General features: G+C 47.1%; 1 protein-coding gene across 1 annotated transcript; it reads right to left on the reverse strand.

The window, feature by feature from the left end:
* Window positions 1–1478: 1478 nt before the first annotated feature.
* Window positions 1479–10418, reverse strand: LOC116839419 (speriolin-like protein). Its single transcript, XM_032805324.2, has 6 exons — window positions 10220–10418; window positions 9068–9070; window positions 6611–6955; window positions 5272–5610; window positions 2760–2905; window positions 1479–1812 (listed from the first exon to the last, which is right to left on the reverse strand). The coding sequence occupies exons 1-6, from the start codon at window positions 10416–10418 to the stop codon at window positions 1486–1488; spliced, it is 1359 nt and encodes a 452-aa protein (XP_032661215.2). The 3' UTR covers window positions 1479–1485.
* Between the last annotated feature and the right edge of the window lie 10486 nt (window positions 10419–20904).

The following is a 20904-nucleotide window of genomic DNA, read 5'->3' on the forward strand; positions in this document are numbered from 1 at the left end:
TGAAGGTTCAGGCACCTGTCCCACTTACGGGCTGTTTCACTATTTCACCACCTTTCTTTCCATTTCCAGAGAAGAAAGCCAGGCCAGTTAATTTGCAGATTCTTTAATACTTTTGCAGCAACCAACGTGTTTCAAAGATTCTGTTGTATGGCTAATTTTCACGCAACCAATGCGCAGATACGGGAGACTTGTCTGCAGACCAGGAGTTGAGGACTGCTCCTCTATATCAACATACAGCCTGGTTGTAACTGCAGAGACATGCCCCATCTCTAGCATTATGTGGTGTATTGGAATTCCAGACAAGAAGGGCTGCATTTGTTATATCACTGCTCAGCTTTCGGACCCAGACTGATTTTCTTACTGAGCGAGAGTGTACTTTGGATTACTGTTGAGGCCCTGTGACTTCCTCTCCTAGCACCCCCCATCCTCAGATCCCAATGTCAAAGCCCTGATGTCTTTCCTCTCTTCAGAGGAACTAGATGATTCCTAACCCATGTTCATGTTGGATCCTCCTGCAGTAGCTAGAAACCTCACAAATCAAGAACCCAGTTCTGCAACTCTTACTCACGTGGGTAATCCTTCTTCATACCAATGGGATTACTCAGAGAAGCAAGGGCTACTCTGCTAAGAACAGATTAGGTCTGAAGGCACTTGTTATGCAAAAGCAAAACAGTAATCATTGTTACCCAATGCCAGTTAAAACTTCAACAGGCTTGCAGCTTTCCAGATGAACAGTGGTGCAAGGCCCCAATGCACTAGGCCTCCAACGCAGAGTGGCCATAAACTCAGTTTAATGGTCTGCCCAAGCCAGGTTCCTGGCCCGTAGGATACACGAGATGAGCTTCCCCAGCCCTAGATGAAAAAGGTGGCAGCTCTAAAGTCAATGGAGTCAAAGGCAGCTGTATAACCCCGGTACGTCTCTCCCCTCCGCTCTTTTTTTGGATTGTGTTTTGTTCTGTAAACATCAAGAGGGCATGAAAAACCATCCAGCAGCAGGACAGGCATGGCTGGTGCACCAGCCCGTTTGGCTCTTACTATTCGTTACAGTCAGAAAGGTGACTACGTACAAGCAGGATGTGTTTCATCCCCTTCCCCAGTCTCTGTCATGGCACCTCCTACTGACTTTAGAGCTAGCCAGAGCAGGTGGAAGTTTTCCCAGCTTCGAGTGCAAAGTTGATCCTGCCATTTCAGGGAGTGGAAAGTGTGATGGGGGCGGGGGGAAGGGACTGCCCTTGGCCTGCTGGCTTTTCCTGTTGGAAGCGGAACAGAGGCTAGAATAGGATAATAGAAAAGAGGATGGGAAAATCTAGAAACCTATCACATTAAAAAACAAACACACACAGTATTCCTGCTGGAGCTAACTGCTCGGACTGAGCCTCGTGACATAGATAAAAAAATCCATGTCTGTATTTAAAACTCATGCTTTTGAGTTCATGTCTATGGGAAGATTGTTCTGCCAGCGCAGGGTACGGCGAGCAGAGTCCACTACCAAGCAAAGAGAGGTTTACTGTCTTCCTTGGAGAGTTCACACAAACAGTTCAGCAGCAGCAAAGTGTCGCCAAGGAACTTGGATGGGACGATGTCAATCACGACCTTGCGCAGATCCGCTGGGCTGCTGTGGAGCGGGCTGGAGTGCACGTCTGGCCGCTGTTTCAGGATGCCGTAGGTGTTGATCAGGAACTCGCTGAACACCGGGTGCACATCCGGGTTGTAGCCTATCTTCTCGAGGCGTGCAGTGAGGGACAGGTACCGCTGCATCATGGCTCGGTGCTTTTTCTCATCCATGGAGCCATTCAGGCACTTCATGGAGGCCTAGGAGGTTTATAAAACCAGGGAGAAGCTGTTGGCTCCTTTCATGAATAACTATGGGCAGGCCCCGGGGGTTCCTAAAGCCACCACTTTCTCGCTGCATCCAAAGCATCCCAGTCTGTTTGCAGCTTAGCAATGACAGTGCTGGAAACTGGCACGCTGGAGAATGAAGTCCCAGTACAGCTGCGGAAGGGACACAGCAGGGCCAGCCAGGGATGAATTAAGCTGCACCTGGCTAGATGCAGCGATAGCTGAAGTTGAGCGAGGTCCCAGACTCTGCAGGCCTCACCTGGCTGAGGGCTGCAGTGGCCATGCCTCCATGAACTCTAGGTTTTCTACACACAGCTAATGAGTGACTGTATGGAGAACAAACCCCCACAGAACATGGGAGTTTTCAGCTCTCACCATGCTTGTTACTGTGCAACACAAGCCCCACCCCTGCCCCTTGGCTACCCGGCTGTCATCCCCCGTGTGGCTGAATGTCCCAGGGAAGAGGGAAGACCTGCCAGCTGGGAGGGAGTTTGTGCCTCTCTCCTCATTCAGTTACCAACTTTAACAATCAGTATTTCTCCCTGACAACCATTTCCATGGCAGACTAAGTTCAAAATGTCCATAGAAATCTTTCATTTTGTCAAAAATCAAAATGTTTTGTTCCGATTCTGACTTTTAAAACACTATATATTATGCAACAGAATATAAAGTTTAAAAAACAGAAATGAAAATTTGTTTCAAAATGGAAAAAAATCCCAAAAAGGTTCTGTTCTGAAATGGTCCATTTCAACCTGATTGATATGTTGTTTTTCTATTTCTCTTTCCAATGAATTTTCACCAAAAATGACACGTTTCCATGAAACTTTTTGCTTTCAGCAAATGGACACTGTCCCATTAGAAAATTTCCAACCAGCTCTATGCACCATCCTCTCCCTCAGCAGATTCAAGGAAGGACTTACCTGTTTGATTTTCTCAGGAATGTTGGACACTGTGTAGCCGTAAAGTCTCGTTACTCCAGGAAACACATAAGCAAGGATGCGCCTGTCTAGTTGGAAGGCAATTTCACCCACTATGCGGCCATTTTTCTTGCTGTTCAGCTCAAGCTCTATATGAAAGACAAGCTGGTTGTTAGTTACATAGTAACTTAAGGAAGGAAAATGAAATGTTTTCACCATGCTTAGATTCAGGTTAAAGTTTTACAGCTTGGTTTGAGCCAGCTGCCAGGAGAGAGAATATATCATCACACAAGTTATATACATAGATGTGCACATGTACAACCAAACACAGCATTGACTTCCCAGTGCTACGCACAAACTGGATAATATCTGCCTCCTTAAATGGATTGGTTCTGTAAGTACGTGTGGAAATACACTTTGGAAATAAATACATGTATAAGAAGAGCAGGTCACATTCAGGGCTTTTCTCAGCTATAAAAGCCCCATTGCCCTTCCAGATGGGCTTATCCACACTAGGTCAGGCCTGCACTACAAAGTTTTGGTGGCATCACTAGGTCAGTCAGAGGTGGGGGAAAAAAAATCATGCCCTCCCGGCAACAGAACTGCCAGTATAGATGCAGCTATGTTGACAGAAGAGTGCTTCTGTGAGCATAGGCAATGTCGCATGGGGAGATGATGTTACCACGCCAGCAGAAAAACTCTTTGTGTTAGCATGAGCAGTGTCTGCATTAGGGGGCTCTACCACATACTGTAGTGATAAAGCCATGCTGACAAAGGCTCTGTAGCATAGAGGTATTTAAAAATCATACTGGGGACCACAGGTTCACCTGGCCCTTATGAACACATGTTAAAATACATGCTTGCCCTGTGTACACTAGGACTTTGAAACATGTTAATTAAAACACAGAATCATAGAAATGTAGGGCTGGAAGGGACCTCAAGAAGTCATCCAGCCCAGCCCCCTGCACTGAGGCAGGAATAAGCACAGCTAGATATTTTCCTAGTTCAATTATGAAAATGTCATGGGGGATGGTGTCAAAAGTCTGACTAAAATCAAGGTATATCAAGTCTACTGCTTTCCCCCTTATCCTGTAGGTCAGTAAGCCTCTAAAAGAATGAAATTAGGCTGTTTGGACATACGTGGATTTGTGAAGAACAGATTTAGTCCCTATAACCCTATTACCCTCCAGGTGCTTACAAATTGATTTTTTCAGTAATTTCCAGTATCTTTCCAGATATCGAAGTTAGGCTGACTGAACTATAATATCCCAGGTCCCCTTTGTTCCTCTTGTTAAAGATTAGAACTGTGCTTGTCCTTCTCCAGTCCTTGCAATCTCACCCACCCTCCATGAATTATCACAACTAAATGCTAAAAGGCTCCGAGGTTGCTTCAGCTAGTTCTTTATCAGGCCCCACTGACTTGGATAGACCTAAGTTATATTTTATAACTTGTTATTTCTCTATTTTGGCCAGTGTTCCTTCCCCTTTGGTGTTAACATTAATTGTGTTGAATAAATGGTCAACATTAAACCCTTTTTAGTGAATACTAAAGCAAAACAGGCATTGAACACCTCAGCTTTCTGGATGTCATTAGCGTACCTTCCCCAGTAAGTAGGGAACCCACACTTTCTTTCGTCCTGCTTTTGCTCCTAATATGTTTAAAGAACCTCTTCTTATTGCATTTTATGTCTCTCGCTAGGTGCAATTAATTTTGAGCCTTAGTCTTTCTGGCTTTGTCTCTACCTGTTTGTGCTATTCTTTTATACTTCTCCTTAGTAATCTGTTCATGTTTCCACTTTTTGTAGGATTCTTTTTTGATTTTTAGGTCATTAAAGAGCTCCTGATGGACTCTTAAGAACATAAGAACGGCCATACTGGGTCAGACCAATGGTCCATTTAGCCCAGTATCCTCTCTTCCAACAGCAGCCAATGCCAGGTCCTTCAGAGGGAATGAATGGAACATGTAATCACCCCTTGATTCATCCTCCCCCCCCCCGCAATTCCCAGCTTCTGGGCACTTCAGAGCATGGTTTTGTATTACTGCCCATCCTGGCTAATAGCCATTGATAGACCTATCCTCTGTGAACTTACCCAGTTTTTTTTTTTTTGACCCGTTATACTCTTATCATTCTTCTTATCTTTCTTTTGCATCAGGATAGTTTGCAGTTGTGCCTTTAATATTGTCCCCTTGAGAAACTGCCAGCTCTTCTAAACTTTTTCCCTTAGATTTTCTTCCCACGGAACCTTTCCCACCACTTCTCTGCGTTTGTTAAAGTCTGCTTTTTAAAAATCAACTGTCCTTATTCTGCTGCTCTCATCACTCCTTCCTTTCCTTAAATACAAAGTGCTGGTGATCAAGTTTTAAAAGATGCCTTTTATTCTAGTGTGGCCAAGCTCTAGGGCATCAAAAAGCCCCCGCTCCTCCATGCTTGCAGAGATAACTTGTGACTGGAGTCAGTTAAGCCCATCCTTAGCTACTGTTATTAGCAAGGCCAGGGTGAAATCACATTATTACCGTTTAAATAATAGGTATGGGGCTTCCGCGGCTCATCTCCTCCTGGGCTCTCTGAGAACGAGACTCTCTTTTTCCTGTGCATCTCTTCCAAGTCCAAGGACATTTTCTCACCCACTATATCCCGTGTGCTGTTTATAAGGGGGACTGGCTTCCTTGGGGGAATTCCTGGGGAAAATGGCTCAGATGTTTTGAAGTATCCTGGGAACACAAGCTGTGCTTGGGCCCCTTCCTTGTTTGAAATGCTGAGGGGATTTGAGGAAACAAATTCTCCCAGGGACGATGGCTGGGGCTGACTCAGCAGGTCTGGTGCATTAAGGACACTTCCATGCTGTTGGTGAGCTACAACAAAACAACAGGGGGGTATAGAATCAGAGTTAGCCATGGCTTCATATAGATTTCCAGTGATGAGGACCCTAGACATCTAAAGGGCCTAACTCTGATGATCTGTCTAGGTGTTTATGAATGTAAATCCAAGTGCCTGCTTAGTGCTTCCCATTTTGGGGATCTCAGTGTTGATTCTAGAAGATATCAGACAACATTCAAAACTAGAAACATACCCTCTTGCCCAGCTCTTGTCACACAAACATAACTGGACACAACTCAAGAGGGTTTTCTTTGTTCAAAGAGAGCTTTGGCTGGCAGAACTGGTGGTGAGGTGGTCAGAGTTGAGGTGCACCAGCAGAGGTGTCAGTGGCATTGGAAACTCCATGGCTTTTTCTAGTCACTGCTCTCATAGAATGTCCCATAGCCAAGGACAAGTGTATTTGGGAAGTTTGGTGGGGATGTATTGAGCAGAGTAATTGGAGAATGCAAGGTTTGGTGAGAGCTGCGTCAGCCTTGACCCCTTCTCCATCTCGTCTTTCCATGTGGTCCTTTTGAATGCACCCCTCTGTGCAGTGAGGCTGGTGGGAAACCAGCCTGGGGCCAAGAGCCAGCTGGCTTGGGGGGTTCCCGGCACTAACATTTCTGCCAGTGTAGCATTTAGTCACAGGTCAGGCAAGGGGATTGCCTCACTTGGATCCCTTTCAAGTTTTCCTGGAAGTCAGGGGACACATTGTGCCACAGCCCAGATTTATGTCCTGCATCTGCCACAAGCAACTTGTTCACCCCAGAACAAGAGGAAGAGGACTAGCCATTTCAGCTGAAAACCCCCCCTATGAGACACAAACCTAAATGCAATGTAACAGATTCAGGGCTTGCCACGGCTTCTAGAGGACATGGTCCCTCAGAACAGCATTGATGCCCCTGCCCTTGTGACCTGATCCTGAGAAGCACAAAGTCACCTGGATGTTGAGAGCTCCCTGAAATCTTGAGCTACGATAGAGGGGTCAGTTCTTACCCATCCTATATAAATGAGCCTTATCTCCTCCAGGTGAAGTGACATCTGTGAAGCAGACTTTCTTCAACCTTGAGAGGTCTATAGTTTCTGGAAGCTGTTTCTCCACTCTGGTGGTCCAGGAAGTGCTGGAAAGCAGGATTGGTTTCCTCTCCTTGGGTGTAGGCTGAAACAAAGTGGGATTATTGGGAATCCCCTTAAATGTCACCTCTGCCTGGGCTTTGGGGCTGGACAGAGTTGCTTCCTCATTTGCAATGTGGAGAGGGGAATAACTGAACTCCTGCAGCAGTGAAGGTTGTAGGTGACTTGGGCTCTCCGGTGGCTTGATATCTCTTCCATGAGGCAGGGCTATAACAGAAAACAGAACATATAGTGTTACCATTCATACAGTGTTACTCTGACAGCTGATCTCTTTTTCTCTGGTGCTAGAATGACTATGAATCCCCCATGGGAGGTGCCATGTGCCTGCCAGAGCTTGGAAGCAGGACAGTGTTTTCAGACACATTGCCAGTCAGGGCTGGCTTTATGAACTATGGGGCCCAATTCGAATACCCAGTGCCAGTCTGGGGCTTCGGCGGCACTTCAGCAGCAGGGGGTCCATTCCAGCACTGAAAGACACTCCCCCCCCCCCAGTGCTGAATTGCTGCCAAGACCCCCAAAGCAGACCCCCTGCCGCCAAAATGCCACCAAAGATCCCCAGAGAGGACCAGTGCCAGGTGAGTAAAAACAAATAAATAAAAAGGCGCCTAAGGCACGGGGCCCAATTCCAGGGAATCGGGAGAGTCAGCCTAAAGCCGGCCCTGTTGCCAGTGAATCTTATTGGTGCCCTTCAATTTTGTCCCCAGGTAGATAGACCCTTCCAAAGGTCCAGTGAGTGTGAAAAGACAGTCACATGTTATAGCTACAGTACAGCGCCCTCTCCTGGAGAGAGAGGGGAAAAGCAAACAACAATTGGCTGGTGTCATGTTAGAGAAGATTGAGGTAGGTGGTCATCTCAGAAGAAAGGGAGGGCAACCCTGTCACACCAGGGTGTAATCTTTTTACTGGAAAGACGGTCAGAGAAAATAAATTAACAGGTCAGATCAGGTTATTTCTCTGTGTGGCCAGGAATCTTCGCTAGTGAGTTGTTACTAACAGTCCATGGAACAAGGAGAGTGGGGAACAGAACACCCCAGCCCCATACACAGCCATTGCCAGGACTGAGTGCTTGTTTGGGATATTCTCTCTCTTTAAAGCCTGCCGTTCCTACCAAAGGATGTGTTAAATAGGCTGACAAGGAGGGGTCCACCTTACACCACGTGGCTAAGGGATGGGCATGCGGTGTGAAATTTGTTTCCTGGGTCCCTGTGCCCTTATGTCCAGGGGCGGTGCCTTAGACAGAACACACTTCACTGGGTCCACATGGACCAATGTTGCAGCAGCAACAGGCAGAGGAAAGGGCTTTGCTGTTCAGAGCTGGGGGTCAGAAATGCCGGTTCTGAACATTGGCACTACGTCTCTGGGATGTGGGACCACAGACAAAGCTAGGCATTCCTCGAGCCACATCAGCCCATCACTTGCAATGGCATGTATCAGGGCAGGCACAACAACTGCCTCGTTACACACATCTCTGGGGGTCAGCCCAATTCCCCTCAGGGAAGTGATGATGGAAACACCCTCCCTAATGGGGCCTCTGGTTTCAGTGCTACAGCTGGGTGGAGATGCCCTGTCCCTGAGAACGTGGAGGCTTCTGGGCTCAACCACAGATCTGTTGCACTACCCACACCACAAACAGCAGCCAGTTCTCAGCACTGGAAGAAGGGAGGAATGTAACATGCTGGAGGCACCTCTTCCAGATTTCCAAGGAGGATTTCAGATCAAGGAAGGGATGCCCAGGTTTTATGCAGTGCCCAGAACATGCAGGGACTGGACTATGTAATTCAATGAGTACTAAGCTTATATTCGTACAGAGCAGCCACTGGCAGTAACGCTCAGTTACCCACCTCAGTCTTCAGTCTCCCAAAAGCCTTGATTTAAGGAGCTCCTGGGAACTACAGACACAACAGAGCACCCTATCAATCTGTCTGAATGATAGACAATGGTCATCCTATCTTCATTCAACTGATGTAAGCCAATGTTGCTCCATGACTTCAATGGAACCATGCTGGTTTGCACCAGATGAACATCTGGCTTTATGTCTTCTGACAAGCCCTTGCTGTCTTTGTTGTACCTGCAGGTCACCTTGGAGTAATGAACATCTGCGAGAGACTGGGGGAGTGAGATTGGGCATTGCTGAAGGAAATCACATTAGGAATCTGACTGAGGGATAAGGGATCTTTGAAACCTCACACTGTATCTGTTAGGCGGTGGCATTTTCCCTCCCCCACCCCTAGAACGTGTGATATTGCAGTCAGTAGAGTAGATTGTTTGGTGGACAGCTCAGTGAATTTGGGCAGTCTTGTCTGGAAAATAATCTGAGACCTCCTCAGACAAGGCTGGCCATCTCCATGATAAAAGATCCATTTCAGAAAGGATTCTGGAATACCAGGTCTTCTAAGTCCCTTCCAGTTTTGCTCAATGATGTTCTGGAAGTGCCATAACCTGCTGGTAAGACCCACAGACCACTAGAAGGGAGATGGGTGCATTGTTCATGTAGATTATCTACATAGGGTCATATATCATGCTCATCACCGTAGTGTCTCTCTCTTAGCAAGAACAAAGACCTAGTTTCTGATAGAGGAGGGGCTCAGATGGAGCAAAGGATTTGTATTGCGTGTCTGGGTGAGAGCACGCACACAATTTGCTTGCAGCCAGAGAATTACTGTGTGACAGTTTAGAACTCTGTCCGTCCACGTGAGCTTATGGATGCCAGACTGATTTAATGAGTTCTCTGTATATTTAGATCCTTAGAGATATCCTTCCATCATCCCACTTGTGTTGAGGCAAGAGGGCCGGGTACCTGAATGGGACAGGTATTGAGGGCCATCAATAACTGAATAACCTTGCCCAAGCAGAACAATGAAGACAACTATCCAAAGGCTACTGACTTGCTGATCCTTGATCTGACTGCGACAGATCAGTCAATAGAAAAAACCTCAAGGGAAGAACAGGAAGAGATGAAGGCTTTAGAATCTGCTGTTAGAAGGGAGTTCTCTCTTGCAAAGCAGAGGTGAGAGCCACAGTTCAAGACTGGGCCAGTGGAAAGAGAAGTTCTTTAGTAAAGCCTGTGTGTCCCTTGCTTTAATTGTCACATCATCCCCAAAGGGTGGAACAGTAGCATACAGGGTCCACGGCTTTGGTGGAACTCTGGGGAGCATGCAGTAGTGACTGGGAAGGTATGGGAGAGCTGGCACTGGTTTCAGGGCCTAGGTAGTGGCACTGCAGAATCCCATATCTTAGGAAGGGGCTAGATAGAGGATATGCACGCTGGGTGCATGAGCCTAAAAGCCCAGAGCTTGCGACAATGAGTGAACTCTATCCAGACCCAGCGCACAGATCACTGAGTGGGTGGATCCAAGCACAGCAGCCTGGGGACTGTCCAGTAGGGGGAGCTCACCCATGGCTCTCACCTATTACATTAGAGGGCCATTACTCAAGAGAACAAACAAGACAGATCCTCCAGATTCTCCTTACCTCGTCTTGGGGAGCAGGCATTCGGATACACGGGAGCAGGGTGGGAAGTGATAATTTGCCCTTCGTTGCTGTTTTCATAGTGCTGACTCAGTAACGAACGTAATTCATAGTTCTCCCGGAGCAACCTAACCTGATTTTTCAGGTATGCATTTTCGTTCTGAATTGTCTTCATCCACTCGTTATCATCTGTCATTGTCATCCTCCTTGTCCCTGGTGGAGTCAGTTGTAGCAGACAGCCTCAGCGGGGCAAGAGTCAGCTGTCCCAGGGCTGGGAAAGGCCCACAGGAGACCTTAGAATCTTCCCACACCATTGTGATATCACTTGCTCTTAAAGGAACAGCAAAGATAATTTCTTGGTGCAGGACGTCCCACGGAGCTCATCGCACTGTGTGCTCAACCCCATCCAACAGATAATTCACAATGCTGTGTGCTCCAATAGAGCTCTTCACCCACAGATTTTGAACCAAGACTTGCAAAGACATGCACACAAAGTGAGGCCTGGGCTTCTACTCAGAGATGACCAGTCCACTTGCTTTTCTAGGGCACAGATGAGTAGAACACATGCTCCTGGTACATGGAAATGGTAGAGGAACCTGTTTGTCTGGTCTCACACCACTAGGGTGTGCTGTGCTGCTGTTGGTGATACCCCAACGACTACACCTCTTCCCTTGGGCACAGAAGAGCTGACAGAGGAATGAAAGGGAAGGGACAAGACTGGAATTGTGGGACTTGGGGGGTTACGAATAGAAGGGGACAGACACTCAAGGGATGTTCACATACCTAGTTTTTCAGTACCCCTCCAGTACAGATGGTGGCATAGCCAGGGCGGAGACTGCTCCCCATGACACTACTAAACCTCAGCACCCTCCTTATTTATAGAAAGCAGAACGGCAGCATGCTCACACAGAGCCCACACCTCCTTGTGTCCTCAGTGAGATTTTGGGTACAACCACACATTCAGCTCTCAGTGCACAAGTCAGCTGGATATCCCTTCACTGTCTCACAACAGGTAGAACTAACCAAGCCCTGGTGAAAGAATTGCCTGCACCCTTGCCCTTCTCCCCAGGGCTGTTTCTGTGCTGAGCTGTCACAGGCTGTTGCTCTTTTTGCAGATGCCATGGATGAGGTTGTGATATCTACATAATTTGAAGCGATATCCTGGGGAAAGCCATTCCTCACATGGCAGATAGGTGGGAGAACTGAGGAAATGGCCAAATCTCTATAACAGTCCTTCTAGACATTAGAAGCATAAATACCAGTTTTGATTTACCAACCAAACAGTTTAAAACTGTTAAACGTCTGGTAAAAATTCAAACATGAACCAAAACATGAGTGAGCTCTTTTCAACATTTTGTTTTTCAAATGATCACAGGCTTATTTTAGGTTTCAGAGTAGCAACTGTGTTAGTCTGTATCCGCAAAAAGGAGTACTTGTGGCAACTTAGAGACTAACAAATTTATTTGAGCATAAGTTTTCGTGGGCTACAGCCCCACTTCATTAGATGCATGTAGTGGAAAATACAGAAGGAAGATATATATCTTCCTACTGTATTTTCCACTACATGCTCAAATAAATTTGTTAGTCTCTAAGGTGCCACAAGTACTCTTGTTCTTTTTAGGCTTATTTTAATATCTCTTTACCCTCAATACCAATTCCCCTGTCTAATGCATGTGTAACCTGTGACACTCTATGGAATATGTGAAATGCTTTATATTATTAAATCCTAAGATTGTAAAATTGAAATAAATTTGTACCAAACATGTCATGTAAGGTGTCAGTGAAAATGTTATGATTTGTCAAGTCTGATACTCTTGTTTATATGTTCATATCACCTTTGTATTGTACGTTATAGATCTATATGGAATACTCATATTTCAAACTTGTGCTGTGCATCTGGGTGACACCCCCAGATAGATCGGTATCAGCACTGCCTAGCTTGTTGTCAACTGTACAATGAACCCATTGAAAGCAATCAAGGACACACCTTATGATTTAGCAAGACTTGTAGCCTGAGTTACGAAAAGCAGGCAGCGACTCCTGGAGTAAGCGAGGGGCCACAGAAAGTGAAAGAGACAGCATGGCAGAGTGCAACAGCAGGAATGGGTTTTGGACCCACAGAGCGAATCCCCAGAACGGCCTGGATGGGGCACCATCTCCAGTGAGCACTTCTGAAAATCTGGTCCCAACTGTGGGTGCTGAGCACCTGAAAAAAATCAGAAGCTGGGCATGCCTGCAGAGCACAACACCAGCAACATCTGCATGACTTACATCAGACCAACCTCAAGCCCAAGACAGAAATGAAAATGGGCCAAGAGGATGAAAACAAGAGCCACGAATGGTGCAGAGACTGATTACATCAACCAGGAATAATAGATAACATGTCAAAGAACGAGCCTAAACCTCCACTGGTAGGAGATCGGCAGACATGCATCTACAGACACAGGTCCAACGGTACCGGAACCCTGTATGTGGATAACAGAAGGGAAGCTGCCACCTTACAGGGAATTGGTAAGGAACAATGCAGGGACCAGAGGTGCTGTCATGCGCAGAGGGTAGTTTAGGAGGATCTATCTCAGCAGGGACATTCATTATGATAATTTCTCTCCTACCCCCACCAGTCAAAACATCTCCAACCGGGTTCCTTTATCTTATACCTGGCTGCCAGTGGGCTCTTGGCTCTTCTGCTGATCACTTCCTCAAGTCATATAGATCTTCTGTGTCCCTGGGCAGTGGCATAGCCAGGTTCTAACATCAGGGGCAGCGAACACATAAAAAAAAGGCGCCATCCACCGCCTATCAAATTACTAGTTACATAGTTTTAAATTTGTTATACATATTTATTTTGTACTTAAAATAAAAACACAAGAATGATATTGTTTTGTAAGTGTGTTATTTTGCATTTAAAATATAAAAAAAGTTTCCAGTATTGTGTATAAAATCAAAACATAAAACGTGTTATTTACTTATATTTTGTTTTTTATATTTTAAATGCAAAACACCACATGTACTTACAGAACAATATCATTCTTGTGTGGCCCCTGGAAGCAAGGGGGGGGGGGAAACAGTCCCTCACATGAGAGACACAATCGGACAGAGGTGGGCAGGGTCTGTACTTGGAGACCCTCCAATGCAGCACTAGCCACGCTGGCTCTGTGCATCATGAGGCACTGAGGAGGCAGCAAGAGAGAGGGGCCGAGGAGAAGGTGCCCTTCCCCTCCCACCTGGGTCTGTGAGTCCCTGATCTCACAGGGTCTTAGCGCTGCAGGCACTCAGCCCCCAGGTACTGGGCTGCAGTGCAAGCTAGAGGGGCTGATACAGAGAAGTCAGGACCAGTCAGAGCACTTTCCATGTCATCATGAAAACTCACTCCTGGAAAGCTGGATGAGGTAAAATATTTTTTATTGGACTAGCTTCTGTTCGTGAGAGAGACAAGCTTTTGAGCTTTCACAGAACTCTTCTTCAGGAAGAAGAACGAACTCCATAAAGCTCCAAAGCTTGTCTCTCTTTCTCACCAACAAAAGTTGCTGCAATAAAAGATATTACCTCACCAATCTTGTGGCTCCAATTTCCTGGGAACAACAGGGCTACATCGACCCAGCATGCAAAAATGCAAGATTCACATGAACAGCACAGTGACCATCATCACACCAGGACACTATTTTCACGATTCATCTAAGCATAATGGCATCATTACACCAAGGAAGTAGCACTATCAGCACAATGAGATAAATACAGCCACATGTGCATGCCAAAAATTCACAGTACAAGCGCACTGGGATCCACACAGCAGGAATGTAGTGCCAGTTTAGCTCTCAGTCTCTGAGTCCATCCCCACTAAACTAAGCCCAAAGTTTCAGCTAGACACAAGGGCACCTGCAAATAGCTGTACTAACAGCAGGATCTACACTGGCACAATAGGAGGAATTGCATGTCAGGACACTAATTCCCAAGCCCAGAGCAAGGCAATATGAGATCCAGGCACCAGGTCCTTAGAACCAGAATTTGTACTCACAGGAGAGTGAGATGAAATTAGAGAAGTTACAGAAAGCAACTCCCAAGAAACAAGGCATTGACCAAATGGCTGGGTGGATGTTAAACAACCATCACCAGCCATTGTGTGCAGCAAGTGAATGACAATTAGTAACTTAATGACCACCATCAGCAGAGAATTACTCAACCCTGGGATTCAGCAATGCCTCCCCCTCCCCACAACATGATCACAAGCCCTTCCCTTAGGAGACTGTTCAGGTTTCCCCTGATAGGAGAGGGAAAAATCAGGCAATTTCTCCCTGCCCCCCAACATGGTGCCTGGACTTGTGTTTGCCAGAGCACATGGACTAAACTAAACACATGATCTTAGACAGCAGATAGTTCATTCCAGCATTCCCTTGGGAGACAATTCCATCCACATCCCCAAGGCAGAGATTGTACTGCTATGAAGATTTCCCCTGATAATTCCAGTTTTCCTCTCCTAACTCCCCACTCCTATCCCTTCCCCACTGCCTCTTCCCTTCTACCCCTCACCCCCTAAGACGCAGTCACCCAGATGCCAGAGAGAGGGAACCAAGCACACGACATGGCCACTGTCTCTGAGGGCATGGCTACACTTTGAATTTCAAAGCAGTGTGAGTGTGGTCAGAGCAGCAGCGCTGGGTCCCAGCACTGCCGCCCTGATTACACTGATGCTTTACAGCGCTGTATCTTGCAGCGCTCAGGGGGTTTTTTTCACACCCCTGAGCGTGAAACTTGCAGCACTGTAAAGTGTGAGTGTAGCCAAGGCCTGAGAGGCAGGCATCTCTGCCTGGGCAGGGAGGGCAAGCAGGGACACCACACCCCACAGGAGATGCACCTCCCTCTACCAATGCCTGTCCTGGTCCAGCTGCAGGGGATGTTTTTGGAGATGCCTCTGGCTGAGCCCCCTGCCCCCCACCATGCAGACGGCCATCCCACCAGCAGCCAGGTGCTGGCTCTCACAGCCACTTGGGGGGTTTCCCGCCTCCCCCCCAAGCCATCCTCACCACAAGACCGACCCTCTTTGAAATACACTTACCAGCTGCTTCTACTGGCCACCTTTAGTTGGGTGAGAGGTTAGGAGCTGCTGCTGCACAGCCAGAGAAAGCACACCTGCCACAGTGCCACAAGAAGCAGGCAGGAGAAGGAGGTGGGGTCTCTCAGTTGCTCAACCCTTTCTCCAGGAGCAGTTTGCCTTGCTGATTGGTTGGTTGCCAAACACCAGCTAAACAGCGAGCACTCGCACTTCCCTAGCTAGCTACCCTACTGCCCCCACCAAACAGCTGATGGCTCACAGGCCCCATAGACAGTTGACTGGTGGGTGCCCCTGCCCCCTATAGGGGCATGCCCTGACTGACCCCCTTCTTCCCCAAGGCCCCAGCCTCTCCGCCTCCCCAGGAGCCCAGCTTGCTAGAGCTCAGTTCTTTCCCCCTCCCCTCACTGATTAGCTGTCTGTCTCCCTCCTGCTGGGAGACAGCTAATCACGGAAGTAGGGAGGGGGCAGGGTTTATGCAGCACACTAGGGGAAGTCGGCAAAGCCTGCCTGCAGGAGCCCAGCTTGCTGGAGCTCACTTCTTCCCCTCCCCTCCTTGCCACTCAATCAGCTGTCTCCCTCCTGCTGGGAGACACAGCTGATCCGCAGGGGCAGTGTATGCAGCATGCTGGGGGAACCTTGGCAGGCCAAACTTCAGAGCAGAGTGTGAGCCCCGCCCCTGGTGCCATGGTAATCCCGCCTAAGGCATGGCTTTTTTGAAAATGTGCTGAGGGAAAGCAGCTGCTTCCCCTATACCCCACTAACTATGCTACTGTCCCTGGGGCCACATCTGCATCTTCCTTCTGTGCTTTTTTTATAGTCACTGTCTACTGCTTGAAATTTGAATCCCCCCCCCACCCCCTCATACAAGTAGGGTCCTGGAGTTAGAGCTATGGGACATCAGTGTGTTGCTGTGGTCACCTGGGGGAGGGTCAGAAGACTGGTTTTTCCTCCCCATACACCCTAATTTCTGCAGGGGTCAGGAAGGGAAGCATCCATCACCTCCATTTTGAGTTGGCAAGTGTAGCAGTTCAGGCTGTCTGGAATTTTCCAGAACTTGCAGATCTGGCACTACTCCGTCTATTGTGCTAAGTGTCATTTTATCCCAGGAGAAACTGACAGTTACCCTGCATTCCAAAAGTATGAAAAGAGCCCATTTATACTATCATATACCTTTATCAATTTGACAATATATGCCATTACCATCCTACTACCATTTAGGCTGCCTTTGACCTCCTGCAATGTACATTATGCGCACATTATTTGTGGTTATTCTGATAACAATAAAGACACTATTTTAAAAGTAATGGTGTCACATCCATCCAGTCCTATTGCTCGAATGGCTCAACATTCCAAGCCCACTAACCGTGAGCTGATAGTGTTTTGTGCAATGGAATCTTAAACCACAATAACGATTTATTCATAGCCGTAGGAAAAGACAGGAAGATGGTCTTATAGCCAGTCACCTAAAGGCTCTAACTGAACTTCAGAGTAGGTTATTCATTATTTATGGGGTACATCTTAGATACTTTAATGGAACACTTTTCTAGAATTTTCTTGTTTTGTCTTGCCCACCAGATGCAAATCAAAATTATTCAGATAAATAGGAAATCCTTGACAACAGGAAAAATATCTAAAAGCCATGGCTCTTACAAAGGCAAACATACCTCTTACTACACAGGCTCCGGACTGACACCAGTCAGCTCTGTGTTTTTGGGGAACCAGGGCACAGTGTCTGGCCTGTCTTGACTCATGATGCACCCCTCACACCCCCCGCCCTCGTCTCTGCTTGAACCAAGACTGATCAGAGAAAAGGCTTGCAGAGAGCAGTGAAGGGCGTTGGGAGACACACTTAGACCCCTCCTGACAAGGGTGACAAGATTAAGACATCTCTATTTGCATACAGAATGGAGAGCAGAGACAACTCCCCAGCCTCATCTGCATGAAAGATGGGACAGGGATTAGCATACAGAATGGAGAACAGAGAACCGCACTGAACTCTGGGACCAGAAAAGGCAGGGAAGCACTGCATCATGGGAATCTTTGCTCCAGAGGTTAATGAACCCACACCTGCACACAGTCAGCTCAGCAGTTATTAAACCAATTCTAGGAATGAATCCCATAAATGATCAGAGAATAAAAATATTAAGCATGCATATTTGCAGGTTTTTGTAATGAGTGAACAGTACATTTACTTTCTGAGAGTGTTTGCAGATGACATCTGGTTTCATAAATTATGCCCATCTACTCAGGGACAAAAGCTATATCGTATCATATGACTTACGGCCTGCTGGGTGACCTTGGGCAAGCCACTTCACTGCTATGTGCCTCAGTTTCCACATGTGTAAAAGGTGGATAATGATAATGAATCCTGTCATAATGATACTACTGTCCTTTTCTAAAGCACTTTAAGGTTTACTGACGAAAAACACTATATAACAGCTAGGTATTATTATGATGAAGCCACTCAGTTTTAGGTCTCATGGCTCAAATGTAATGATTTGTTGACTAACAAGCCACTGGGTAAACAAAATGATGTCGAATGTTTTTTAATCATAACATTCTCAAGTGTGTTTGTTATTGGTCTGCAGGAATGTTGCAAACAGAAATAGAGGCAAAATTCCCTGGTTGTGAATCACTCACTCAGATGTAATTGTTAATAGATGAAACCACATTTGTAAACATTAGCTGCCAAACACTCTGCATGGGGTGTGCTACACACACAAACAGAAGTCCTGCATGCAGCCAGCCCTACAATGAGCATTTTTCTGTTTATCCTCACAGGAGACTACCTTAGGATTGCTGATCAGTGCAAACAGGACCCCAGACAGGACATGGAGCAAACATCCCCCACCAGCTCCCTTCTTTTCCAACTGATGGTATGTGACGCTCAATCCTTACCTGTAGCTCGGCTCCAAAGCGACCACTGCACCCTGGCTACATGCAAGGAATATGTTCAGATACTTTTGATTTCCTCCAACCTGGAGACAGAGGGGGCAGACTTCTGAGCTACCAACCAATGACCCAGTTCCATAATTCTCCTAATAGTGGTCCCTTTACCATATACATAGTAGTACTGTAGCCCTACAATGCACAGTATTACATATGGCTCAGCATAAATTCTTATAGCAGAAGGGATGTAATGTAAGCCATGCCCCTGTGAGTGCAATGAACCTGTGGCTAATGTGTGGGGGAGGCTCCCTGACCCCGGAGTATGGAGCTGAATTGTGGCAAGGAGCTGGTGGGTTGTGCTGGGGCCAGAGCCCCTTTGGAAAGGGCCAGTCAGCTCCAAGGACCACGCTCTCAGCCCATCTAGGCTAACGGGGCTTCATCCCAGCAGCAGGATACGCATGTTTTGGGTGGGAAGGCCTTCCAGCGCAGCTCCCTTCCCTACCCCAGAGCCAGACTTTACTCCCCATTCCGTGCTCCCTATAATGTCCTGAGCCCCTCTCCCATCCCCCTCAACTTAGCTTCTCATAAGCCAAGATGGCCACCATTTTCAACTCCCACCAGGCTCCAGAACCTGCATCTGTGTCCCCCACAGCTCCATCCCTCACACTGCCCCCAGAGGCCTACACCCCGTTTCTGTGACAACCTTACCTCCAAACCCCACCCTGCCCCCAGGGCTCCAAGCATCCTGCCTCTGTGACACCCCTTACCTCCAACCACCCCAGGTACCCACATCCCCTGCCTCTGTGACACCCTCCCCTCGAACCTCCCAGGTCTCCACACACACTGCCTCTGTAACACCCCCCTGCCTCCAACTCCCCCAGGTCCCCACACCCCTGCTTTTGTGACACTCCCACCTCCAACCTCCACACTGTCCTCAGGGGCCCACACCCTGCTGCTATGATTACCCCCTCCACCAACTGTCCTAGATCCTTCACCTGGTTGCCACTTATCACCCCTGAGGAAAACTGCAACAACCAATCCCTTATACAAACTTTCCCCATCTGCTCTCTGCTGGCCTGTTAATGTTCAGTGAATAGCTCACCCCAGTCAAGGGACCAGATCCTCTCCCTTCCCTCCTCATCCACCTCCATGGGAAGGTCATTCTCTGCACCTACCTCCTTTGTCTCCTGGGCTGCTGTTGCCAACTGGATTTTACTCCTCCTGGTCTGAGTGATGCCAGTACCAATCACCAGGCAATATCACCATCATCTGCCTCTCCTGATGTGTTACCAAGCCTGGAGCTCCTGCATTTGACATCCCACAACTTGGCTCCCTCCAGAGGTGGTGGAATGAGGGGCGGTACTGAGCACAAAATAGGACCTTTAGGTGCCTTGTTCTCAAATTCCAAATTTGCAGGACAGCCTCTTGAAACATGGGCCTGTCCTGGAAGAAAGCAGGATGTCTTGCAGTGCTGCTAGCCATTGGGAGTTTTTCCTGTATCTTGTGATATTTTGTGTTATTTTTAAAGCCCCAGCTCCTGGAGTCAAGTGATTATTTAAAATAGAAAAGTGCATTTCTAGCCCTCATGGTTGGGGAAAAAAGCTTACAAACGTGACTCCCAAAAGTATAAAAAGTGATCACTTTTGTTTTGGTAACATTTTGCAGTAGTATAAATAACAAGTCCAAGTGCAAGGTAGCAATATAGCCCACCCCCAACTATTCACAAATCATGTCAAACCCTAAACATCATGAGATTGAGGTTTAAAAAAAAAAAAAAAAAAAATTATGCTGTAGTTTTTTGGTTGTTTTTTTGTACTCCCCTGCACACCCCCTGTGTGTTTGTGAACTATGGAAAGATTAAAAACACTATTTATTGTGTAAGGTGATTGTGCCCCTCCACTGCTCACCCCATACCCAGCAATTAATTCTGCACCCTGGCCCCAAATCAATCCTCTCTCCAGATCACCTCTACTCACCCCCTGGATCCCCATCATTTCTGCCCCACTTCCTCTTCGTCTCCTCCATTCCTTCTGAAGCTGTTGTGTCTTTTCCCCTGCCATCTCCCAGAGATGGGTGTTGCAGGGAGTGGAGCCTTTCTGAGCTCCTCTGTCCTCCACTCCTGTGACAGTGGTGTTGGCACCTAAGGGGCAGAGACCTCTGACTGCTTCCTGCAACAGCCTTGATTAGCTGCTCTTCTCCAAGACCGGAAATAGTGGGAAAAACAGCCTATCAGAAGCCAGGCTGAAATTCCCAAGACAGCTGGAGATTCTCACATCATCACCTGACAGGCTCCAGCCCTGGCTAAAATCCTGCAACCTGTGAAAAAGTCGTGAGTGTGACAACACTCGGGCAGCAGAGAATCAGGCTTTTTATATAGTGCATATAATATTAATACCACCCAGCTCTTATATAGTGTTTTTTTTACTGGTAACTCTCAAAGCACTTTACACAGGAATTCAGTATCATTATTCCTATTTTACAGGGGAAAGTGAGGTACAGAGCAGTGAAGTGACTTCCCCAATGTCATCCACCACTCCAGCAGGTCAGTGGCAGAGCTGAGAAGAGAATTAAGGTTTCCTCAGAGCCAGTTCCCAGTATCTATCCCCTTAAGGCAAAAACAGGGCAAATTGCAGCCACTATGTACTAGGCAACAGCAGGTGAATATTTTTTCCAGAGCTGTGTCTTCACACTGATTTCAATGCATACAAATAAAAAGGAAGTAAACAATAATACGTTACATTCAAGCTCC

Source organism: Chelonoidis abingdonii, chromosome 10 (assembly GCF_003597395.2).
Source record: "Chelonoidis abingdonii isolate Lonesome George chromosome 10, CheloAbing_2.0, whole genome shotgun sequence".
Classification (NCBI taxonomy): Eukaryota; Metazoa; Chordata; order Testudines; family Testudinidae; genus Chelonoidis; species Chelonoidis abingdonii.